General features: G+C 43.5%; 2 protein-coding genes across 17 annotated transcripts in view; one reads left to right on the top strand and one right to left on the bottom strand.

Annotated features, from left to right (window-relative positions):
• Positions 1-1,555: 1,555 nt before the first annotated feature.
• On the bottom strand, positions 1,556-12,138 carry LOC148383112 (uncharacterized). Its single transcript, XM_088358741.1, has 2 exons — positions 8,822-12,138; positions 1,556-8,747 (listed from the first exon to the last, which is right to left on the bottom strand). Exon 2 carries the CDS (start codon positions 8,662-8,664, stop codon positions 7,165-7,167), a length of 1,500 nt encoding a protein of 499 aa, XP_088214867.1. The 5' UTR covers positions 8,665-8,747; positions 8,822-12,138; the 3' UTR covers positions 1,556-7,164.
• A 5,570-nt stretch (positions 12,139-17,708) lies between these two features.
• Positions 17,709-26,698, top strand: part of LOC148383113 (janus kinase and microtubule-interacting protein 3-like) — a 29,364-nt gene continuing 20,374 nt past the window's right edge. For 6 of the 16 annotated variants that reach the window (XM_088358724.1, XM_088358722.1, XM_088358729.1 and 3 more), the window contains exons 1-3: positions 20,338-20,857; positions 20,932-23,593; positions 24,379-25,274. In XM_088358724.1, coding sequence (XP_088214850.1) covers positions 21,015-22,514 — 1,500 coding nt within the window. In that variant the 5' untranslated portion in view covers positions 20,338-20,857; positions 20,932-21,014 and the 3' untranslated portion in view covers positions 22,515-23,593; positions 24,379-25,274. The other 10 variants (XM_088358735.1, XM_088358739.1, XM_088358740.1 and 7 more) reach the window with 6 other exon arrangements.

A 26,698-nucleotide genomic window follows, 5' to 3' on the forward strand; every position in this document is an offset into this window, starting at 1 on the left:
AATACTAGGCATTAACACAAAATCGACGGCACAAAATGGGCAGACTTTACTTGTTTGAAAAGGACTGGTTACAAGACAGACTTTTTTAATTTATTTAATGGGAAGAAGACTTATTTAGTTTAATTGATCTATTTTTGTTCCCTGGCAAAATTCGATTTGCTGCAATTCCAAATTTCCAAAGTGAATGAAGGAAAGAAGTCGTTTAAATTATGATTTTGTTTAAATACTAGGCATAGACACAAAATCTACGGCACAAAATGGGCAGACTTTACTTGTTTGAAGAGGACTGGTTACAAGACAGACTTTTCTGATTTATTTAATGGGAAGAGGACTTATTTAGTTTATTTAATCTATTTTTGTTCCCTGGCAAAATTGGATTTGCTGAAATTGTATTTTGCCAAATCTCGATTTGAGACCTGATAGGAAGTATTAAACGCTTAGTTAAATCAATACAAGTTGGTAATAAGAGCGAGTAATGTTGGTTGAACCGATGAATGAAGGTTGAAAGCAATTTAAATTATGACTTTGTATAAATACTAGATATTAACAGAACATCTACTGCGCAAAATGGGCAGAGTTTACTTGTTTGAGAAGGAGTGGCTTATTCAAAACTAAGATTTATGTAATCTGTTTGTTCCCAGGCAAAATTGGATGTGATGCAATTCCAAATTTCACCACATGATGGTGCCCAATTTTGACTTCATAGGACATATTAAACACTTAGCTTGTTATTATGTTCAAGGTAATCAGATTTGTTTATCATTCTAATGGCCTCTTCAAAACTATTCTGGATTACTACTTTGGATCTATTCTACATTACTTGGCAACAACATACTCTGTAACAGATTAGGCAGTATAATCACATATGTTAACTTGAGAGTGCCCACACTCAATCTACTTATCGTGATGTGTTAAATCAATTACTGTTAGACATTATTTGTCTGATAATCTACCAAATCTTTGAATTGAAGAATTTGTGATTTAATTAATAGCTTGTTCAGGGTAATCAGACTTGTATATAATTCTAATGGCCTTCTTTTGAAAACTATTCTGAATTACAACTTTGGATCTTATATTACTTTGCAACAATCTACTCGGTGACAGATTAGGCAGTATAATCACATATGTTAACTTCAGTGCCCACACTGTATTTATTTATGGTTATTTGTTAAATCAAGTACTGTTAGACATGAAATAGGAAGTGTTTAACATAAATGTTATGGCTACTCACCATTGTAGCTCGCTCCTGGTCAATGATATGAGCCTCTTCTTGCAGTGGAAAACTTGCAGCCAACAAACACCGTGGAACCTAAAGGAATGAAATTAAACATTAACATTTCGCCTGGACCAACATTCACACGTACAACGCAACGCGGCTACACTTCTGCTATTACAAACGTAAATCTCCTTAAACACAACGAGTGTTACTTACCGTGTACGCTCTAGGCAAAATTGGATGTGATGCAATTCCAAATCTATCTGAAACGGCAGTTAAAAGTAGAGTTACATCAAGTTTTCTTTTTTAATCAACACAATCATTTACAACCGTTGACCAGAAAGAATCGTCGAAATTCGACGTCCCCCACAAACGCCACGCTCACTCGCTTTTCAGGGCAACAAAAGTACTTCTTTTTAAAAACGATGAGTTGTACTTACCGTGTACGCTCTGGACGGTCCAGTTGCAAGCAGAAAATAAAAATATTTCTCTTGTTAGTCGTATGTTACCATCCCCTGTGTCTTTGTCAACATCGCCGCCATTTTCCTACTTCCTGCTGCGAGCCACGCCCACGGATTTAAATTTGGGCGGAAGCTCTTTCCATTGGCGTCGTTTTCGCGTATAGCAAATCCGATTGGTTGGGAAGGGGGCACGGTTAGGGTTAGGGTTAGGGTTAGGTATTTTGAGTTTTACTCGCTAAACCTTCCCCAAAGGGTCCGCCGACCCTGTCGGTTAGATAGAAGGCAACGGAAGGCACGGGCCTACGCATGTCTCACCAGTAAACCTCGCCGTACCAGGTCACATAAAATCTGGATTGGGTACGAAGGACGGCGAAGTGAGACTGCACTTCTGCCAGAACCTCCCCCGAGTAGCTGAGGCGCCACGCAGGTCTTCGGCCAGCAAGATGGAAAAAATGAGAGAAGAAGAAAAAAATGAGAGAAGAAAAAAAAGCAACCTAAAGTCCTACCCTTGGATTACATTATGTCTATTCACTTTGAATCATTGTTTACCTCATATCTTGTCTTTATATTCAACCAACCGCTTTCTTAGAAGTTAGGGGTTAGGGTCCGCTAAAGAGTTCCTCCCCCGAAGGAGAGGAGCAAAGGCACAGTCCTCCTATCCTTACCTGCCACCCATAACCGGCTCCAAAGTATCCTACCCATTGCGGACACGCCAGCCATGTTGGCCCGGACGACGTTGGGGTTGAGAAAGATATTTCTTTTACCTTGAACTTGTGTTTGTGCTTATTGTATGTTTGATTTTGACTGTACTTACCCGATCTGGTCACCTCTGAGGAAAAAAAACCTAATTTAAAGTCCTACCCTTGGATTACCTTTGTCTATTCCCTTTGAACTATTTTTGAACTAATATTTCGTTTTTATATTCAACCAACCATTTTCTTTAGAGGTTAAGGTTAGGGATTAGGGGTTAGGGGTTAGGTTTAGGGATTAGGAGTTAGGTTTAGGGATTAGGGGTTAGTTTCCTCTTTTTAGGGATTAGGGGTTAGGTTTAGGGTTAGGTTTAGGGATTAGGTTTAGGGATCAGGGGTTAGATCTAGGGATTAAGGGTTAGGTTTAGGGATTAGGGGTTAGGTTTAGGGATTAGGGGTTAGGACTAGGTCTATAAGGTTTACTCGCTACACATTCCCCAAAGGGTCCGCCGACCCAGCCGGCCAGACAGAAGGCCGCGGAGGGCACAGGCCGACGCGTGTCCCCCTCAACAAACCCCGCCGCACCGGAGTCGCACAAACTCCGGAACGAAGGACAGCGAAGCGAGACCGCACCTCAACCAGAACCCCCCCCGGAGCAGCCGAGGCGCCCCCCCCCCGGGGACTCCAGCCAGCAAGACAAAAAAACAGCGAGACACGAGAGAAGAAAGTCCCACCCCTGGACCACATCACGTCTACCAACCTTGCAGCATTCTTGACCCAATATCTTGTTTCTATACTCAACCAACCACTTTCTTCAAAAGGGGTCCCATTAAGTCGTCCTTATTGTCCTGGGTAATTTGAACGTCATAATTTTGTAGACACGTCATCAGTAGTGGACCTTGGGGTCACAGAGTGTTTCGGCCATTATCACCAGACACCCTCGCCCAAGGGAGGCCCCGCCGGGGTCGATCAAGCCCCGGAGTGTGTCTACATCCTCAATCGAAATCTCAGTAATTGTCTAGTCAACTGTCCAGCTTTACCGCAGACAGCATAAATCAATTGGTCAGTCTGTTAGTCCTTTTGTTGTGCTGATTTGTTCAACCGTTAAACATATGTACAAAACCTTTGTATTCCTTTGTATGGCATGCCCCAAGTCTGGTAAAACATAGTTTAGGGCTAACCTGGTATAGTTTTGCTTCGCCCGCTCCCGCATATCTTATCTCAATAAAGTCTAGCATAGCGTAGTCCAGCATAGCCTAGTCTTGACGATTAAACAAGTTTCACCTGTTACTCTCAAAGAATCGGAAGAATCTTCCATATTAACCGGAAGCCAAATTCTTCCCCAATGCCCCTCCCCCGAGTCACAGTCTTACCGCCGAGCACCTCCTCCCAAGAGCCTCAGCGAAGCAACTGACAGCTCTCGTCATAAAATCACGTTCCCACATCTAACTGATAAGCACTAAAAAAATATATCGGCAAACCCTATTGGTACTGTTTAATTGGGTTAGTCGTGCAACATTTAAATGTAAATTGAATTCACAATCTAAATCCAATCACATATTCAGGAATACATTCATCTACATAAATCGCGATTCCCCTAAGTCCCGCCCCCCGGAAACACTCAAACTCCTGTCAATCACTCTAGCGGCTGTTTTTTCTGTAAACCCCCTATCTTCCAAACCCTCCCATCGCCCCAATCAACGATCAATATGAAACAAAATTCTCCTAAAACCCCTGGTATTATTAAAGTGTATAACCCGATTCCCTTCATTCGTAAAAGTAATTTATAACATTAATACGATCGTATATTCGTAACCAAATCCCCGTAAGCGTATCGTAGCTAATGTTTTGAGCGTTAGCTGTGTTTCCTTTATTGATATCCGGTCCCATTCATCCGGCAATTTAATATTTTCTCTTTTCGTTCTCTTTTAGCTTAGCATACTCCCGCACATCCTATACCAATAAATTCCAGCATAGCGTAGTACCGCATAACGTAGCTTTAGCAATTAAAAAGAATCGGAAGAATCTTCCACCTTACCTGGAAAGAAGGTCTTCCCCAGTACCCCACTCCTGAGTCACAGCGCTACCGCCGAACGCCATCCCCCCACGAGCCTCAGCGAATTAACTGACGGCTCTCGTCATCCCATCACGTTCCCACCTCTATCAGACAAGCCCTAAAACATTCGGTAAACCCTATTGGTACCGTTTAATTGGGTTAGTCATGAAACATTTAAATGTAAATTGAATTCATCCTCTAAATCGAATCATATATTTAGAAATACATTCCTCTAACTAAATTGCCATCCCCCTAAGTCCCGCCCCCCGGAAACACTCGTAAACTCCTGTCAATCACTCTGGCGGCTCTTTTTTCCGTAATCACCCTATCTTACAAAACCTCACAACGCCCAAATAAACGATCAATATGCAATAAAATTTTCCTAAATCCCCTGGTATTATTAAAGTGTGTAATCCGATCCCCTTCATTCGTAGAATTAATTTATAACATTACTACGATCGTATATTCGTAACAAAATCCCCGTAAACGTATCGTAGCTAATGTTATGAGCGTTAGCTGTGTTTCCTTTATTGATATCCGGTCCCATTCATCCGGCAATTTAATATTTTCTCTTTTCGTTCTCTTTTAGCTTAGCATACTCTCACATATCCTATGCCAATAAAGGCTAGCATAGCGTAGTACCGTATAATTTAGCTTTAGCGATTAAAAAGGGTTCACCTGTTTTTCTCAAAAAGAATCGGAAGAATCTTCCACAGTACCTGGAAAGAAGGACTTCCCCAGTGCCACTCTCCTGAGTCACAGCGCCACCGCCGAAAGCCAACCCTTCCTTTCTCTTTTCTTTTCTCTCCCACGAGCCTCAGCGAAGCAACTGACGGCTCTCGTCATCCAATCACGTTCCCACATCTAACTGATAAGCACTAAGACATTCGGTAAATCCTATTGGTACCATTTAATTAAGTTAGTCGTGAAACATTTAAGTGTAAATTGAATTCATCATCTAAATCAAATTATATATTTAGAAATACATTCATCTACGTAAATCGCGATCCCCCTAGGTCCCGCCCCCCGGAAGTACTCGTACGCTCCTGTCAATTACTCTGCCGGCTCTTTTTTTCTAATCCCCCTATTTTCCCAAACCTCCCCTCGTCCAAATAAATAATTCACATGGAATAAAATTCTCCTCCACCCCCTGGTATCATTAAAGTGTGTTACCCGATTCCATTAATTCGTAGAATACGATCGTATATTCGTAACGAAATCACTATAAGCGTATCGTGGCTAATGTTATGAGCATTAGCGATGCGGAAGTACCCATAAGCCCCAGCAAAGCCCAATGGCGTCTCCCCTAGCCACTAATAGTACCGAAGCCGTTCCATAATTCATAAGAATTAAATAAATTGTAATTCCACCGCTTGCCACCGTTCCTTTATTTATACCCGGTCCCATTGATCCACCAATTTAATAGCGATCATTGAAATAGTTACCTATTTGGGGCGATATCGTCCTGCGCGTACTGCAGCTAACAAGCATTAGCAACCCCGAAGTACCCATAAGCCTTTGCGAAAAGTCATGGCGGCCCCCTTAATACAATATTATTATTAAACTTGCCCCTCGCAATCACCATAATAAAATCCATTTAGATCAGTATTGTTTACTTGCACCACCCGGTCCCCTCCGTCCGTAAAAAAACACACTCACTCACCTTAATCCGACTTTGCATTCGGAGTCAGTAGCCCCGTATACAACGTAGCTAGTCAATATTAGCCAAACCGGAAGTTTCACACTCCCCATTGCGTCATGGCAACCCTCCGTCAACCATTCTGCAAATCAAAGTATCCGTTAGAACAAACCAGATTAAAATCACGTCTAGAGTTGAAAAACCTTTCCATACCACTTAATAGTGTTTTCCAACGTATTCATTTCTGAATTTAAAGGGTATCATTAATCCCCTAATATTTGCGTCTAGCCGAGCCCTATTCGTACCACCGCGATTTAGTGTGCCAAGGGCGCCCTCAAGCGTCCCATCACGTACTATGTTTTCCTTTTATGTGTTTGAAGAGAAATCCTTCTTTTTTTTATATTTTTTTCTTTTTCTTTTAAAGTTTGCTTAAAATCCAAAATATAATTCGATTATAGTTCCCCCTTTTTTTTGTTTTGCAATTTAATTAAATTTAATCGTAAATGTTTAGATTTGGTAGGATTAAAATTCATTCTGGAATCTCACTGCATTTAGGATCAAAATAAGGTTCAGTTTAGACTAATTTTGTTGAAATTTGGTACAATTTCCTAATTAATTTAGAGTTAAGGGTTAGGGTCAGAGGTCAAGGGTAGAATTAGGGTTTGGGTTAGGTTTCCTTTCTGAATCTGAATTTATGTAAGTTTTGTGAATTGATTAAGTGTTAGGATTTAATGTTAGAGTAGAGTCCAAATAAGAATGAAGATTAGAATTTGGTGTCCGAGTTGGGCACTTTATCTATGTTGTCAGGAAAACCAGCCAACCAGAGTTAGACTCTTTGACTAAATGGAAAGTGTCAGGAGCCCCCGGATGTGACGTACAATGTCATACCTCTGTCAGGGCTAAGTTCCTCATTCACCTTCAGTCCCGGTCCAAACTCCTTTCAGCCGTCTCCCAACACATAAACCTCCCCCACAAGAACTTAAACCCAGGAACAATTATGATATTTTCCCTAATTTCTATATATCGTTTTGGGAGGGCATTCCCTTTAAATTTTCTTAAACGTGTAAACTCTAACCCTAGAATTTCCATTTTAACCCAGATATTCAAGTGTTTTCCGTTTCCGTTGTTGTTAAATTGAGTCCCAGTGGATATTTAGTTTTCAGCCGCTTGACCCATCTCATTTCCGCGTTTTCCCTATCCCTTTGTGTCCAGCCCGCACAGTTTTCCAAAATCCGTATTCTCAAGTTACGTAATCCGTGCAGGCGGAAATGGCGTACTACATGAGTGTTACGCTTCTGGTTATGTGTGATGCTATAGCGGTGCGAATGCAGTCTGCTTCTGACATCATTTCGAGTCTGTCCCACATACATAACTCCACACAACCGACAGCTCATACAGTAGACCGCATTCCGCGTAGACAAGGCCTTACCCGTCTGTGTGAAGAAATGTTCTTTCTTCTGAGAGTCTGTTATCACTCCTATTGATCTCCTGGCTGCACGAGAGGACCCACTTTTCATTTTAGTGCTAACCAACAAATCTTTTAAATTTGGATTCCTTTTGAAGGCTGAAACCACCTTATGTTTCGCCTTCAGGTCAGTCAGCGCCGACGCTTCCAAATTCTGTTTAATTTTTCTGTGAACATTGACTGTGTAAGAGTTGTAAGTCGAAATTAGAGGAAGTACCATCTTTTTAACCCCCTGAGTGTCCCCTCTTCTTCCTTTTTTCCTTGTCTGTAGCTTAATCGTGCGAAGAAATGACCGAGAATAACCTCGTTGTTGTAATGACCTGAACAAGACTTTGGTCGCTTCTTCCCTATCTTCTGTGCGAGTGCAAATCCTCCCGAATCTCAAGAGTTGTGAATAAACCAAACCCCCAAACGTGTGTCTAGGGTGAAAACTCTTTTTGTGTAGTAGCGCATGAGTATCTGTGGATTTAAAAAATACTCTGACATCAAGTACCCCTGTTGTATGAAATTCCGGTCCCTTATATGTAGTTGTGTCAAGAAAATTTATTTCCCTCTCGCTAATCTGTGCCGTCAGCTTAATTGAAGGGTGGTGGCCATTTACGGTTTTAAGAAACACGTCAAATTCTTCCCTAGAATCTCCCCAAATTCCCCAAATATCATCTAAGAACCTCAGGTAAGCTATAGGTTTCTTAGAGCACTGTGTCAAGGCGTTCTCCTCCCATTCAGCCATATAGATATTGGCATAGGCTGGAGAGAAACGTTTCCCCATTGCTGTCCCCTTGACCTGTAAAAAATACTCATTGTCAAATTGAAAATCATTCTTAGTCAGATTGAGTTCCAGCAATGCCAAAATGTGTTCATCCGGGCGGCCCACAATCGGATTACGTGCCAAAACATTGCGTACCGCCTCTAAACCCTTAGCAGTTTCAATATTAGTATACAAGTTTTCAACATCCATGGAAAACAACCAACAGGTCTGTGGCAAGGTCAAGGTCCGTACTTTTGAAACAAAATCATTAGTATCTTTGATGTAACTCGGATGTAGAATTGACAAGGGATTCAAGTAATAATCTACTAGCTCAGCCGAGCCGTAGGATTCGCTACTACAATCTGATACGATGGGACGTCCTGGCGGCATTTCATAGGGCCAGGGCCACGATGCCGGGTCTTTATGAATCTTGGGTAGGAGATAAAAGTATCTCGGACGTGACGGGGACGCTCCTGTTAAATACAAGAATTGTTTTTTAGTAATGTGGTGCTCTTTTCTCATTTGATCTAATATTGTGTGGACTAACTTTTCTGTATCCGGATAAATCGGTTTTTGGATCGAATGGTAATACTCCGTATTGCGAAGTTGTCGATGAGCCTCTCTCACGTAATTTTTCCGGTCCATAATGACCACCGCTGACCCTTTATCTGCTGGCTTAATAATCAATTCCTCTGCCGAACTTAATTCGTCCAGGGCTCTTCTTTCGCCCTCTGTCAAATTTGGCATCTCTCTTGGGACTTCCACTTGTTTTAGGACCGCTCTGTCTTTGTGTATTAATACTTTCATCTCCCTAGGTACTTCATCATCCTTGGGCTCCCACATTGAAGCCGACTGGAATTTGGGTGGTGCTGCCGTCGTTGAAGTTCCAAAATAAGAGTCTAGTTTTAACCTTCTATGGTACTGTCGCACATGGGCCTTGGTGATCTTTCTCTGATCCGTCATCATGGTTGCGGTGGGGACGAATGTAAGCCCCTTCCCCAGAAGCTCCCTATGATCTTTCGTCAAACTAAAGGAGGTTGACAGGTTGACCACTGGATCAGTCAGGGTTATCTCCTTGAGTGGGGGGAGGCTTCTTGGCATAAAAAAGGTTTTCCACAAGGTCCACATTTCTTCAGCCGTGTCCGTTGTCCAATGGATGTTGTCCGGTCCTGTGGTAAACAGTCTTGATGGTAAGCGTTGAATCGAATGGCCCGTTTCCTCTATTATATCATTCAGTTCCCTAAGGTTGGCTTGGATCTCCAAAGGAAGTGATTGGGAATAATTAATTTTAGGAATGAATATTTTAGCATAAGGAAAAGTGGCCTTAGCTGCTCCCAGCAATCTGGCTATCTCCTTGGATATGAATATTGGGATGACCCTACCTCTATTGTTAAGGCCAAAGGATAAAATGACCCCTAGCACGTTGGGAGAGGTCGCAGTTCTGTTTCTGAGTAGGTGAATCCCATGGCTGATTTTAGCTCCCGGATAACAGTCCACTTGTACTTCACGGTCTTCGATTTTCGGCAATTTGGCTAAGTTTGAATCACCTACAATCAACCATCTTCTCTGGGGAAACAAAAACCAATTTGCCCTCTTATTCCCTTCATGTTCGTGTCTGGTGTACATCGATTGTGGTTCGGTTTGTGTGTCACGTGACTGGAAGGATGTTGTTTCCAGTAATTTCGGTCGTGGTGTCTCACTTCTCCTACTTGGTGTTTCTGACGCGTTAGGACCAGTAGGTTCCTGGTATTTCCTCATTATTCCCTCAATGCGCTTCATTAGAGTCTCTGTCGTCGGTTCGTGGAAAGCTGTCGAGTTCTCCTCTTGAGTCGGTGAAGGTAAGTCCTCCATCTGCTCGTCAAGGTAAGTCGTTTGGGGCGCCCTCCCTTCCTCCATGTGTTGGGCATCCCTCTGTTCCCCTGAGTGGTGGGTGAGCTTCCTACTCCTCTTTTTCTTTTTCTTCATCTTCTTAACTTCACCTTGTTGAGTGTGGTGGGTGAGTGTCTTACTTCTCTTTCTCTTTTTCTTAATCTTCTTAATCTTCTTAACTTCACCTTGTTGAGTGTCTTTTTTTAGGTAACTTGGTTCAACTGCGGAGCTGGACTTCTCAGGTGCCCTCTTCCTGGGCCTCCTTACCCGGCGTCTCATCCGCCTCCTCCCAGGCAGCAATGGGAGAGGTCCTGTCATTCCCAGCGATTCCAGCACTTTCACTGTTGCTGACCCCACTTGCGGGTTGACCACCCGGTAGCGTCTGAGGACCCAACGTTGGGCAACTTGCCACGCTCTTGATCCATCCACCAAAGGAAGGGAGCCTATTCTCTTTCTCAGGGATTGCTCCCCTTGTTCATAGTGCTCCTGTAAAATCTGAGAAGCGGACTCACCCCAGGTACGTGCAATATCGGTCAAACGCTTGGCTGTGTCCGGCTTAGGTTGACTGGGGGTCACTGCTTTCTCAAGTCGGTCCTGTAGACGACTCAGGTGTTGAGTTGTAGTTGTTGTACCTCTCTGTTCACACCGATTCCATGTGTTCCACTGAAACTTGTAGAGGCTAAAGATGGCTCTAACCAGGCTCCCAAACTCGTCTCTCTGCGTCATTTTTATCCTAGCCAATAACAAGAAAGTGAGAATTAGAGAAATCTAAAAGAGAGGGACCATGGATAGGCACTGGGAAATGGAACCATTTCAACCAAAACCCTGGGGTTTCTGACCCCACACATGGTCCTCTCCCTCTCCGACCCTTGACAGAAGGGGAGGAGGGACGGGAGGGAGAAGCTGTTTACCAAGAAAGTAAGAGTTAGAGAAAATTTAAGAAAAGAGAGATACCACGGAAAGGCAATGGGAAATGCGAGCATCTCAACCAAAGCCCGCAAAGCATGCGACCCGATAATTTGGCTTAAGGTAATACTGAGATGTCCGAAGGGCACTGGCTGGTTAGGTATTTTGAGTTTTACTCGCTAAACCTTCCCCAAAGGGTCCGCCGACCCTGTCGGTTAGATAGAAGGCAACGGAAGGCACGGGCCTACGCATGTCTCACCAGTAAACCTCGCCGTACCAGGTCACATAAAATCTGGATTGGGTACGAAGGACGGCGAAGTGAGACTGCACCTCTGCCAGAACCTCCCCCGAGTAGCTGAGGTGCCACCCAGGTCTTCGGCCAGCAAGATGGAAAAAATGAGAGAAGAAGAAAAAAATGAGAGAAGAAAAAAAAGCAACCTAAAGTCCTACCCTTGGATTACATTATGTCTATTCACTTTGAATCATTGTTTACCTCATATCTTGTTTTTATATTTAACCAACCGCTTTCTTAGAAGTTAGGGGTTAGGGTCCGCTAAAGAGTTCCTCCCCCGAAGGAGAGGAGCAAAGGCACAGTCCTCCTATCCTTACCTGCCACCCATAACCGGCTCCAAAGTATCCTACCCATTGCGGACACGCCAGCCATGTTGGCCCGGACGACGTTGGGGTTGAGAAAGATATTTCTTTTACCTTGAACTTGTGTTTGTGCTTATTGTATGTTTGATTTTGACTGTACTTACCCGATCTGGTCACCTCTGAGGAAAAAAAACCTAATTTAAAGTCCTACCCTTGGATTACCTTTGTCTATTCCCTTTGAACTATTTTTGAACTAATATTTCGTTTTTATATTCAACCAACCATTTTCTTTAGAGGTTAGGGTTAGGGGTTAGGGTTAGGGTTAGGGTTAGGGGTTAGGGTTAGGGTTAGGGGTTAGGGTTAGGGTTAGGGTTAGGGTTAGGGTTAAGAAGGGAGTTCCTCCCCCGAAGGAGAGGAGCAAAGGCACGGTCCTACCATCCACGCCCACGTCCCACAACCAGCCCCAGAGCACACTGTACGTCGTGGCTGCGCCAGCCATGCTGGTCAGGCCTAATTGGGCTTAATAAACATGTACTTGCTTTGTAGTTGTTGTTTGTTTTTGTGTTTGTACTTTGCCTATCCGGTCGCCTTTGTTATATATGTAATAAATGAGTCTCGACTTGGCATGATCAAAGTCAAAGTCAAAGTCAAAGTCAGCTTTATTGTCAATTTCTCCACATGCCAAAGACACACAAAGAAACCGAAATTTCGTTCCCCCCTATCCCACGGTGACAAGACATGGCTCACAACAGACAAACAGTAAACAAGTATAACAAAAGCGTGCTGAATAAATAATGAATAAATAACACAACAATAAATAAATAAATAATTAATTAAGAGGAGCGTAAAAACGCGTACAGCAGACATTCCCGAAAATAGGGCAACAGTGCCGCACGCTACGCAGAAGGGGGTAGCGAGTTCAGGGCCCTAACAGCCTGGAGAAAGAAGCTGTTGGCGAGTCTGGTGGTGCGGGAGCGCAGGCTCCTGTACCTCTTCCCAGAGGGCAGAAGGTCAAACAAGGAGTGAGCCGGGTGACTCACATCTCTGGCAATCGAGGTTGCCTTGCGGGCGAGATGGGAGGTGTAAATGTCCTTCAGGGAGGGAAGCGAAGCACCAATAATCTTACCAGCCGTATTCACTATGCGCTATGATAGATTGACAGCTGCATTTGCGGTCAAATTAGTCGTACCTCGCACTTAATTCATCGACTCCCCTATCTGGGTGGAGCGAGAGCATCTTGCTCTGTGCGGCATCCATGCGCTCTCCTATCTGGGTAGAGCGTGGGTAAATTATAATTTTGCGTCTAATTGTTTTCCTATCGGCGCTAGTTTGCGCTCCCTTTTATTTCCTCCGTGTGGCCATTGACAACGTTTCGGCATCTTTTGTGCCTTCCTCAGGTCTGGCACACGGGAATTGCAGCTAAATTTAGTTTTATTGCATGTGGAGCTGTTTCCTCCTTCATGGCCGCATCGAGACTGAGTTTCCTGCTTTGAGCGGTCCTTATATAGTTTTATGTCAGCAATTTGCGTTTCGTTCCGGATAATTTCCCATCTACTTATTTTAGCTTATTAACTTGTTGTTTTCGCTCTTGTGCATTTTTGTTTCTTTTCTTGCAGGTACCGATTGGGCGTGAATATGTGATCTCGGCATAGGTAAGTATAACTGTGTTTCCTTTTTTCAGGTTTGTACCAGGTAAGTATTGTTTTTTGATATTGTAAATATTTACATCCAACCACTTTTTAGTTTATGTTCAATTTTGTGTTTATGTTTCCTTTTTTCAGGTTTGTATCAGGTAAGTATTGTTTTTTGATAGTGTAAATATTTACTTCCAACCACTTTTTAGTTTATATTCAATTTTGTGTTTGTGTTCAAATTTTTGACTTCTTAAGTTCCAATTTTTGACTTACAGGTTGAAATTTTTTTCATATTGGGAGTCAGGGAGGGATTTGGATTAGGGTTAGGGTTGGGGTTAGGGTTTGGGTTAGGGTTAGGGTTAGGGTTAGGGTTTGGGGTTAGGTTAGGGTTAGGGTTAGGGTAGGATCGGTTTAGGGGACAGCGCACAGACGCAGCAGAAGCTGAATGGAAACTGGAAACGTGGGGGGGCAGTGGAGGTGGCACAGGCGAGTTAGGATTAAGAAGGGAGTTCCTCCCCCGAAGGAGCGGAGCAAAGGCACGGTCCTACCATCCACGCCCACGTCCCACAACCAGCCCCAGAGCACACTGTACGTCGTGGCTGCGCCAGCCATGCTGGTCAGGCCTAATTGGGCTTAATAAACATGTACTTGCTTTGTAGTTGTTGTTTGTTTTTGTGTTTGTACTTTGCCTATCCGGTCGCCTTTGTTATATATGTAATAAATGAGTCTCGACTTGGCATGATAGATTGACAGCTGCATTTGCGGTCAAATTAGTCGTACCTCGCACTTAATTCATCGACTCCCCTATCTGGGTGGAGCGAGAGCATCTTGCTCTGTGCGGCATCCATGCGCTCTCCTATCTGGGTAGAGCGTGGGTAAATTATAATTTTGCGTCTAATTGTTTTCCTATCGGCGCTAGTTTGCGCTCCCTTTTATTTCCTCCGTGTGGCCATTGACAACGTTTCGGCATCTTTTGTGCCTTCCTCAGGTCTGGCACACGGGAATTGCAGCTAAATTTAGTTTTATTGCATGTGGAGCTGTTTCCTCCTTCATGGCCGCATCGAGACTGAGTTTCCTGCTTTGAGCGGTCCTTATATAGTTTTATGTCAGCAATTTGCGTTTCGTTCCGGATAATTTCCCATCTACTTATTTTAGCTTATTAACTTGTTGTTTTCGCTCTTGTGCATTTTTGTTTCTTTTCTTGTAGGTACCAATTGGGCGTGAATATGTGATCTCGGCATAGGTAAGTATAACTGTGTTTCCTTTTTTCAGGTTTGTACCAGGTAAGTATTGTTTTTTGATATTGTAAATATTTACATCCAACCACTTTTTAGTTTATGTTCAATTTTGTGTTTATGTTTCCTTTTTTCAGGTTTGTATCAGGTAAGTATTGTTTTTTGATAGTGTAAATATTTACTTCCAACCACTTTTTAGTTTATATTCAATTTTGTGTTTGTGTTCAAATTTTTGACTTCTTAATTTCCAATTTTTGACTTACAGGTTGAAATTTTTTTCATATTGGGAGTCAGGGAGGGATTTGGATTAGGGTTAGGGTTAGGGTTGGGGTTAGGGTTAGGGTTTGGGTTAGGGTTAGGGTTGGGGTTGGGGTTAGGGTTTGGGGTTAGTTTCGGCATCTTTTGTGCCTTCCTCAGGTCTGGCACACGGGAATTGCAGCTAAATTTAGTTTTATTGCATATGGAGCTGTTTCCTCCTTCATGGCCGCATCGAGACTGAGTTTCCTGCTTTGAGCGGTCCTTATATAGTTTTATGTCAGCAATTTGCGTTTCGTTCCGGATAATTTCCCATCTACTTATTTTAGCTTATTAAGTTGTTGTTTTCGCTCTTGTGCATTTTTGTTTCTTTTCTTGCAGGTACCGATTGGGCGTGAATATGTGATCTCGGCATAGGTAAGTATAACTGTGTTTCCTTTTTTCAGGTTTGTACCAAAAATGCACAAGAGCGAAAACAACAAGTTAATAAGCTAAAATAAGGAGATGGGAAATTATCCGGAACGAAACGCAAATTGCTGACATAAAACTATATAAGGACCGCTCAAAGCAGGAAACTCAGTCTCGATGCGGCCATGAAGGAGGAAACAGCTCCACATGCAATAAAACTAAATTTAGCTGCAATTCCCGTGTGCCAGACCTGAGGAAGGCACAAAAGATGCCGAAACGTTGTCAATGGCCACACGGAGGAAATAAAAGGGAGCGCAAACTAGCGCCGATAGGAAAACAATTAGACGCAAAATTATAATTTACCCACGCTCTACCCAGATAGGAGAGCGCATGGATGCCGCACAGAGCAAGATGCTCTCGCTCCACCCAGATAGGGGAGTCGATGAATTAAGTGCGAGGTACGACTAATTTGACCGCAAATGCAGCTGTCAATCTATCATGCCAAGTCGAGACTCATTTATTACATATATAACAAAGGCGACCGGATAGGCAAAGTACAAACACAAAAACAAACAACAACTACAAAGCAAGTACATGTTTATTAAGCCCAATTAGGCCTGACCAGCATGGCTGGCGCAGCCACGACGTACAGTGTGCTCTGGGGCTGGTTGTGGGACGTGGGCGTGGATGGTAGGACCGTGCCTTTGCTCCTCTCCTTCGGGGGAGGAACTCCCTTCTTAATCCTAACTCGCCTGTGCCACCTCCACTGCCCCCCCACGTTTCCAGTTTCCATTCAGCTTCTGCTGCGTCTGTGCGCTGTCCCCTAAACCGATCCTACCCTAACCCTAACCCTAACCTAACCCCAAACCCTAACCCTAACCCTAACCCTAACCCAAACCCTAACCCCAACCCTAACCCTAATCCAAATCCCTCCCTGACTCCCAATATGAAAAAAATTTCAACCTGTAAGTCAAAAATTGGAACTTAAGAAGTCAAAAATTTGAACACAAACACAAAATTGAATATAAACTAAAAAGTGGTTGGAAGTAAATATTTACACTATCAAAAAACAATACTTACCTGATACAAACCTGAAAAAAGGAAACATAAACACAAAATTGAACATAAACTAAAAAGTGGTTGGATGTAAATATTTACAATATCAAAAAACAATACTTACCTGGTACAAACCTGAAAAAAGGAAACACAGTTATACTTACCTATGCCGAGATCACATATTCACGCCCAATCGGTACCTGCAAGAAAAGAAACAAAAATGCACAAGAGCGAAAACAACAAGTTAATAAGCTAAAATAAGTAGATGGGAAATTATCCGGAACGAAACGCAAATTGCTGACATAAAACTATATAAGGACCGCTCAAAGCAGGAAACTCAGTCTCGATGCGGCCATGAAGGAGGAAACAGCTCCACATGCAATAAAACTAAATTTAGCTGCAATTCCCGTGTGCCAGACCTGAGGAAGGCACAAAAGATGCCGAAACGTTGTCAATGGCCACACGGAGGAAATAAAAGGGAGCGCAAACTAGCGCCGATAGGAAAACAATTAGACGCAAAATTATAATTTACCCACGCTCTACCCAGATAGGAGAGCGCATGGATGCCGCACAGAGCAAGATGCTCTCGCTCCACCCAGATAGGGGAGTCGATGAATTAAGTGCGAGGTACGACTAATTTGACCGCAAATGCAGCTGTCAATCTATCATAGCGCATAGTGAATACGGCTGGTAAGATTATTGGTGCTTCGCTTCCCTCCCTGAAGGACATTTACACCTCCCATCTCGCCCGCAAGGCAACCTCGATTGCCAGAGATGTGAGTCACCCGGCTCACTCCTTGTTTGACCTTCTGCCCTCTGGGAAGAGGTACAGGAGCCTGCGCTCCCGCACCACCAGACTCGCCAACAGCTTCTTTCTCCAGGCTGTTAGGGCCCTGAATTCGCTACCCCCTTCTGCGTAGCGCGCGGCACTGTTGCCCTATTTTCGGGAATGTCTGCTGTACGCGTTTTTACGCTCCTCTTAATTAATTATTTATTTATTTATTGTTGTGTTATTTATTCATTATTTATTCAGCACGCTTTTGTTATACTTGTTTACTGTTTGTCTGTTGTGAGCCATGTCTTGTCACCGTGGGATAGGGGGGAACGAAATTTCGGTTTCTTTGTGTGTCTTTGGCATGTGGAGAAATTGACAATAAAGCTGACTTTGACTTTGACTTTGACTTTGATCATGCCAAGTCGAGACTCATTTATTACATATATAACAAAGGCGACCGGATAGGCAAAGTACAAACACAAAAACAAACAACAACTACAAAGCAAGTACATGTTTATTAAGCCCAATTAGGCCTGACCAGCATGGCTGGCGCAGCCACGACGTACAGTGTGCTCTGGGGCTGGTTGTGGGACGTGGGCGTGGATGGTAGGACCGTGCCTTTGCTCCTCTCCTTCGGGGGAGGAACTCCCTTCTTAACCCTAACCCTAACCCTAACCCTAACCCCTAACCCTAACCCTAACCCCTAACCCTAACCCTAACCCCTAACCCTAACCTCTAAAGAAAATGGTTGGTTGAATATAAAAACGAAATATTAGTTCAAAAATAGTTCAAAGGGAATAGACAAAGGTAATCCAAGGGTAGGACTTTAAATTAGGTTTTTTTTCCTCAGAGGTGACCAGATCGGGTAAGTACAGTCAAAATCAAACATACAATAAGCACAAACACAAGTTCAAGGTAAAAGAAATATCTTTCTCAACCCCAACGTCGTCCGGGCCAACATGGCTGGCGTGTCCGCAATGGGTAGGATACTTTGGAGCCGGTTATGGGTGGCAGGTAAGGATAGGAGGACTGTGCCTTTGCTCCTCTCCTTCGGGGGAGGAACTCTTTAGCGGACCCTAACCCCTAACTTCTAAGAAAGCGGTTGGTTAAATATAAAAACAAGATATGAGGTAAACAATGATTCAAAGTGAATAGACATAATGTAATCCAAGGGTAGGACTTTAGGTTGCTTTTTTTTCTTCTCTCATTTTTTTCTTCTTCTCTCATTTTTTCCATCTTGCTGGCCGAAGACCTGGGTGGCACCTCAGCTACTCGGGGGAGGTTCTGGCAGAGGTGCAGTCTCACTTCGCCGTCCTTCGTACCCAATCCAGATTTTATGTGACCTGGTACGGCGAGGTTTACTGGTGAGACATGCGTAGGCCCGTGCCTTCCGTTGCCTTCTATCTAACCGACAGGGTCGGCGGACCCTTTGGGGAAGGTTTAGCGAGTAAAACTCAAAATACCTAACCAGCCAGTGCCCTTCGGACATCTCAGTATTACCTTAAGCCAAATTATCGGGTCGCATGCTTTGCGGGCTTTGGTTGAGATGCTCGCATTTCCCATTGCCTTTCCGTGGTATCTCTCTTTTCTTAAATTTTCTCTAACTCTTACTTTCTTGGTAAACAGCTTCTCCCTCCCGTCCCTCCTCCCCTTCTGTCAAGGGTCGGAGAGGGAGAGGACCATGTGTGGGGTCAGAAACCCCAGGGTTTTGGTTGAAATGGTTCCATTTCCCAGTGCCTATCCATGGTCCCTCTCTTTTAGATTTCTCTAATTCTCACTTTCTTGTTATTGGCTAGGATAAAAATGACGCAGAGAGACGAGTTTGGGAGCCTGGTTAGAGCCATCTTTAGCCTCTACAAGTTTCAGTGGAACACATGGAATCGGTGTGAACAGAGAGGTACAACAACTACAACTCAACACCTGAGTCGTCTACAGGACCGACTTGAGAAAGCAGTGACCCCCAGTCAACCTAAGCCGGACACAGCCAAGCGTTTGACCGATATTGCACGTACCTGGGGTGAGTCCGCTTCTCAGATTTTACAGGAGCACTATGAACAAGGGGAGCAATCCCTGAGAAAGAGAATAGGCTCCCTTCCTTTGGTGGATGGATCAAGAGCGTGGCAAGTTGCCCAACGTTGGGTCCTCAGACGCTACCGGGTGGTCAACCCGCAAGTGGGGTCAGCAACAGTGAAAGTGCTGGAATCGCTGGGAATGACAGGACCTCTCCCATTGCTGCCTGGGAGGAGGCGGATGAGACGCCGGGTAAGGAGGCCCAGGAAGAGGGCACCTGAGAAGTCCAGCTCCGCAGTTGAACCAAGTTACCTAAAAAAAGACACTCAACAAGGTGAAGTTAAGAAGATTAAGAAGATTAAGAAAAAGAGAAAGAGAAGTAAGACACTCACCCACCACACTCAACAAGGTGAAGTTAAGAAGATGAAGAAAAAGAAAAAGAGGAGTAGGAAGCTCACCCACCACTCAGGGGAACAGAGGGATGCCCAACACATGGAGGAAGGGAGGGCGCCCCAAACGACTTACCTTGACGAGCAGATGGAGGACTTACCTTCACCGACTCAAGAGGAGAACTCGACAGCTTTCCACGAACCGACGACAGAGACTCTAATGAAGCGCATTGAGGGAATAATGAGGAAATACCAGGAACCTACTGGTCCTAACGCGTCAGAAACACCAAGTAGGAGAAGTGAGACACCACGACCGAAATTACTGGAAACAACATCCTTCCAGTCACGTGACACACAAACCGAACCACAATCGATGTACACCAGACACGAACATGAAGGGAATAAGAGGGCAAATTGGTTTTTGTTTCCCCAGAGAAGATGGTTGATTGTAGGTGATTCAAACTTAGCCAAATTGCCGAAAATCGAAGACCGTGAAGTACAAGTGGACTGTTATCCGGGAGCTAAAATCAGCCATGGGATTCACCTACTCAGAAACAGAACTGCGACCTCTCCCAACGTGCTAGGGGTCATTTTATCCTTTGGCCTTAACAATAGAGGTAGGGTCATCCCAATATTCATATCCAAGGAGATAGCCAGATTGCTGGGAGCAGCTAAGGCCACTTTTCCTTATGCTAAAATATTCATTCCTAAAATTAATTATTCCCAATCACTTCCTTTGGAGATCCAAGCCAACCTTAGGGAACTGAATGATATAATAGAGGAAACGGGCCATTCGATTCAACGCTTACCATCAAGACTGTTTACCACAGGACCGGACAACATCCATTGGACAACGGACACGGCTGAAGAAATGTGGACCTTGTGGAAAACCTTTTTTATGCCAAGAAGCCTCCCCCCACTCAAGGAGATAACCCTGACTGATCCAGTGGTCAACCTGTCAACCTCCTTTAGTTTGACGAAAGATCATAGGGAGCTTCTGGGGAAGGGGCTTACATTCGTCCCCACCGCAACCATGATGACGGATCAGAGAAAGATCACCAAGGCCCATGTGCGACAGTACCATAGAAGGTTAAAACTAGACTCTTATTTTGGAACTTCAACGACGGCAGCACCACCCAAATTCCAGTCGGCTTCAATGTGGGAGCCCAAGGATGATGAAGTACCTAGGGAGATGAAAGTATTAATACACAAAGACAGAGCGGTCCTAAAACAAGTGGAAGTCCCAAGAGAGATGCCAAATTTGACAGAGGGCGAAAGAAGAGCCCTGGACGAATTAAGTTCGGCAGAGGAATTGATTATTAAGCCAGCAGATAAAGGGTCAGCGGTGGTCATTATGGACCGGAAAAATTACGTGAGAGAGGCTCATCGACAACTTCGCAATACGGAGTATTACCATTCGATCCAAAAACCGATTTATCCGGATACAGAAAAGTTAGTCCACACAATATTAGATCAAATGAGAAAAGAGCACCACATTACTAAAAAACAATTCTTGTATTTAACAGGAGCGTCCCCGTCACGTCCGAGATACTTTTATCTCCTACCCAAGATTCATAAAGACCCGGCATCGTGGCCCTGGCCCTATGAAATGCCGCCAGGACGTCCCATCGTATCAGATTGTAGTAGCGAATCCTACGGCTCGGCTGAGCTAGTAGATTATTACTTGAATCCCTTGTCAATTCTACATCCGAGTTACATCAAAGATACTAATGATTTTGTTTCAAAAGTACGGACCTTGACCTTGCCACAGACCTGTTGGTTGTTTTCCATGGATGTTGAAAACTTGTATACTAATATTGAAACTGCTAAGGGTTTAGAGGCGGTACGCAATGTTTTGGCACGTAATCCGATTGTGGGCCGCCCGGATGAACACATTTTGGCATTGCTGGAACTCAATCTGACTAAGAATGATTTTCAATTTGACAATGAGTATTTTTTACAGGTCAAGGGGACAGCAATGGGGAAACGTTTCTCTCCAGCCTATGCCAATATCTATATGGCTGAATGGGAGGAGAACGCCTTGACACAGTGCTCTAAGAAACCTATAGCTTACCTGAGGTTCTTAGATGATATTTGGGGAATTTGGGGAGATTCTAGGGAAGAATTTGACGTGTTTCTTAAAACCGTAAATGGCCACCACCCTTCAATTAAGCTGACGGCACAGATTAGCGAGAGGGAAATAAATTTTCTTGACACAACTACATATAAGGGACCGGAATTTCATACAACAGGGGTACTTGATGTCAGAGTATTTTTTAAATCCACAGATACTCATGCGCTACTACACAAAAAGAGTTTTCACCCTAGACACACGTTTGGGGGTTTGGTTTATTCACAACTCTTGAGATTCGGGAGGATTTGCACTCGCACAGAAGATAGGGAAGAAGCGACCAAAGTCTTGTTCAGGTCATTACAACAACGAGGTTATTCTCGGTCATTTCTTCGCACGATTAAGCTACAGACAAGGAAAAAAGGAAGAAGAGGGGACACTCAGGGGGTTAAAAAGATGGTACTTCCTCTAATTTCGACTTACAACTCTTACACAGTCAATGTTCACAGAAAAATTAAACAGAATTTGGAAGCGTCGGCGCTGACTGACCTGAAGGCGAAACATAAGGTGGTTTCAGCCTTCAAAAGGAATCCAAATTTAAAAGATTTGTTGGTTAGCACTAAAATGAAAAGTGGGTCCTCTCGTGCAGCCAGGAGATCAATAGGAGTGATAACAGACTCTCAGAAGAAAGAACATTTCTTCACACAGACGGGTAAGGCCTTGTCTACGCGGAATGCGGTCTACTGTATGAGCTGTCGGTTGTGTGGAGTTATGTATGTGGGACAGACTCGAAATGATGTCAGAAGCAGACTGCATTCGCACCGCTATAGCATCACACATAACCAGAAGCGTAACACTCATGTAGTACGCCATTTCCGCCTGCACGGATTACGTAACTTGAGAATACGGATTTTGGAAAACTGTGCGGGCTGGACACAAAGGGATAGGGAAAACGCGGAAATGAGATGGGTCAAGCGGCTGAAAACTAAATATCCACTGGGACTCAATTTAACAACAACGGAAACGGAAAACACTTGAATATCTGGGTTAAAATGGAAATTCTAGGGTTAGAGTTTACACGTTTAAGAAAATTTAAAGGGAATGCCCTCCCAAAACGATATATAGAAATTAGGGAAAATATCATAATTGTTCCTGGGTTTAAGTTCTTGTGGGGGAGGTTTATGTGTTGGGAGACGGCTGAAAGGAGTTTGGACCGGGACTGAAGGTGAATGAGGAACTTAGCCCTGACAGAGGTATGACATTGTACGTCACATCCGGGGGCTCCTGACACTTTCCATTTAGTCAAAGAGTCTAACTCTGGTTGGCTGGTTTTCCTGACAACATAGATAAAGTGCCCAACTCGGACACCAAATTCTAATCTTCATTCTTATTTGGACTCTACTCTAACATTAAATCCTAACACTTAATCAATTCACAAAACTTACATAAATTCAGATTCAGAAAGGAAACCTAACCCAAACCCTAATTCTACCCTTGACCTCTGACCCTAACCCTTAACTCTAAATTAATTAGGAAATTGTACCAAATTTCAACAAAATTAGTCTAAACTGAACCTTATTTTGATCCTAAATGCAGTGAGATTCCAGAATGAATTTTAATCCTACCAAATCTAAACATTTACGATTAAATTTAATTAAATTGCAAAACAAAAAAAGGGGGGAACTATAATCGAATTATATTTTGGATTTTAAGCAAACTTTAAAAGAAAAAGAAAAAAATATAAAAAAAAGAAGGATTTCTCTTCAAACACATAAAAGGAAAACATAGTACGTGATAGGACGCTTGAGGGCGCCCTTGGCACACTAAATCGCGGTGGTACGAATAGGGCTCGGCTAGACGCAAATATTAGGGGATTAATGATACCCTTTAAATTCAGAAATGAATACGTTGGAAAACACTATTAAGTGGTATGGAAAGGTTTTTCAACTCTAGACGTGATTTTAATCTGGTTTGTTCTAACGGATACTTTGATTTGCAGAATGGTTGACGGAGGGTTGCCATGACGCAATGGGGAGTGTGAAACTTCCGGTTTGGCTAATATTGACTAGCTACGTTGTATACGGGGCTACTGACTCCGAATGCAAAGTCGGATTAAGGTGAGTGAGTGTGTTTTTTTACGGACGGAGGGGACCGGGTGGTGCAAGTAAACAATACTGATCTAAATGGATTTTATTATGGTGATTGCGAGGGGCAAGTTTAATAATAATATTGTATTAAGGGGGCCGCCATGACTTTTCGCAAAGGCTTATGGGTACTTCGGGGTTGCTAATGCTTGTTAGCTGCAGTACGCGCAGGACGATATCGCCCCAAATAGGTAACTATTTCAATGATCGCTATTAAATTGGTGGATCAATGGGACCGGGTATAAATAAAGGAACGGTGGCAAGCGGTGGAATTACAATTTATTTAATTCTTATGAATTATGGAACGGCTTCGGTACTATTAGTGGCTAGGGGAGACGCCATTGGGCTTTGCTGGGGCTTATGGGTACTTCCGCATCGCTAATGCTCATAACATTAGCCACGATACGCTTATAGTGATTTCGTTACGAATATACGATCGTATTCTACGAATTAATGGAATCGGGTAACACACTTTAATGATACCAGGGGGTCGAGGAGAATTTTATTCCATGTGAATTATTTATTTGGACGAGGGGAGGTTTGGGAAAATAGGGGGATTAGAAAAAAAGAGCCGGCAGAGTAATTGACAGGAGCGTACGAGTACTTCCGGGGGGCGGGACCTAGGGGGATCGCGATTTACGTAGATGAATGTATTTCTAAATATATAATTTGATTTAGATGATGAATTCAATTTACACTTAAATGTTTCACGACTAACTTAATTAAATGGTACCAATAGGATTTACCGAATGTCTTAGTGCTTATCAGTTAGATGTGGGAACGTGATTGGATGACGAGAGCCGTCAGTTGCTTCGCTGAGGCTCGTGGGAGAGAAAAGAAAAGAGAAAGGAAGGGTTGGCTTTCGGCGGTGGCGCTGTGACTCAGGAGAGTGGCACTGGGGAAGTCCTTCTTTCCAGGTACTGTGGAAGATTCTTCCGATTCTTTTTGAGAAAAACAGGTGAACCCTTTTTAATCGCTAAAGCTAAATTATACGGTACTACGCTATGCTAGCCTTTATTGGCATAGGATATGTGAGAGTATGCTAAGCTAAAAGAGAACGAAAAGAGAAAATATTAAATTGCCGGATGAATGGGACCGGATATCAATAAAGGAAACACAGCTAACGCTCATAACATTAGCTACGATACGTTTACGGGGATTTTGTTACGAATATACGATCGTAGTAATGTTATAAATTAATTCTACGAATGAAGGGGATCGGATTACACACTTTAATAATACCAGGGGATTTAGGAAAATTTTATTGCATATTGATCGTTTATTTGGGCGTTGTGAGGTTTTGTAAGATAGGGTGATTACGGAAAAAAGAGCCGCCAGAGTGATTGACAGGAGTTTACGAGTGTTTCCGGGGGGCGGGACTTAGGGGGATGGCAATTTAGTTAGAGGAATGTATTTCTAAATATATGATTCGATTTAGAGGATGAATTCAATTTACATTTAAATGTTTCATGACTAACCCAATTAAACGGTACCAATAGGGTTTACCGAATGTTTTAGGGCTTGTCTGATAGAGGTGGGAACGTGATGGGATGACGAGAGCCGTCAGTTAATTCGCTGAGGCTCGTGGGGGGATGGCGTTCGGCGGTAGCGCTGTGACTCAGGAGAGGGGTACTGGGGAAGACCTTCTTTCCAGGTAAGGTGGAAGATTCTTCCGATTCGTTTTAATTGCTAAAGCTACGTTATGCGGTACTACGCTATGCTGGAATTTATTGGTATAGGATGTGCGGGAGTATGCTAAGCTAAAAGAGAACGAAAAGAGAAAATATTAAATTGCCGGATGAATGGGACCGGATATCAATAAAGGAAACACAGCTAACGCTCAAAACATTAGCTACGATACGCTTACGGGGATTTGGTTACGAATATACGATCGTATTAATGTTATAAATTACTTTTACGAATGAAGGGAATCGGGTTATACACTTTAATAATACCAGGGGTTTTAGGAGAATTTTGTTTCATATTGATCGTTGATTGGGGCGATGGGAGGGTTTGGAAGATAGGGGGTTTACAGAAAAAACAGCCGCTAGAGTGATTGACAGGAGTTTGAGTGTTTCCGGGGGGCGGGACTTAGGGGAATCGCGATTTATGTAGATGAATGTATTCCTGAATATGTGATTGGATTTAGATTGTGAATTCAATTTACATTTAAATGTTGCACGACTAACCCAATTAAACAGTACCAATAGGGTTTGCCGATATATTTTTTTAGTGCTTATCAGTTAGATGTGGGAACGTGATTTTATGACGAGAGCTGTCAGTTGCTTCGCTGAGGCTCTTGGGAGGAGGTGCTCGGCGGTAGGCCTGTGACTCGGGGGAGGGGCATTGGGGAAGAATTTGGCTTCCGGTTAATATGGAAGATTCTTCCGATTCTTTGAGAGTAACAGGTGAAACTTGTTTAATCGTCAAGACTAGGCTATGCTGGACTACGCTATGCTAGACTTTATTGAGATAAGATATGCGGGAGCGGGCGAAGCAAAACTATACCAGGTTAGCCCTAAACTATGTTTTACCAGACTTGGGGCATGCCATACAAAGGAATACAAAGGTTTTGTACATATGTTTAACGGTTGAACAAATCAGCACAACAAAAGGACTAACAGACTGACCAATTGATTTATGCTGTCTGCGGTAAAGCTGGACAGTTGACTAGACAATTACTGAGATTTCGATTGAGGATGTAGACACACTCCGGGGCTTGATCGACCCCGGCGGGGCCTCCCTTGGGCGAGGGTGTCTGGTGATAATGGCCGAAACACTCTGTGACCCCAAGGTCCACTACTGATGACGTGTCTACAAAATTATGACGTTCAAATTACCCAGGACAATAAGGACGACTTAATGGGACCCCTTTTGAAGAAAGTGGTTGGTTGAGTATAGAAACAAGATATTGGGTCAAGAATGCTGCAAGGTTGGTAGACGTGATGTGGTCCAGGGGTGGGACTTTCTTCTCTCGTGTCTCGCTGTTTTTTTGTCTTGCTGGCTGGAGTCCCCGGGGGGGGGGGCGCCTCGGCTGCTCCGGGGGGGGTTCTGGTTGAGGTGCGGTCTCGCTTCGCT

This window comes from Syngnathus floridae, chromosome 17, assembly GCF_059516105.1.
Source record: "Syngnathus floridae isolate MCC-2025c chromosome 17, RoL_Sflo_1.0, whole genome shotgun sequence".
In the NCBI taxonomy this organism is placed as follows: Eukaryota; Metazoa; Chordata; class Actinopteri; order Syngnathiformes; family Syngnathidae; genus Syngnathus; species Syngnathus floridae.

Bases quoted from the DNA above. Each gene is read 5' to 3' on its own strand.
- LOC148383112 (XM_088358741.1), bottom strand. From the start codon at position 8,664: ATGCCGCCAGGACGTCCCATCGTATCAGATTGTAGTAGCGAATCCTAC.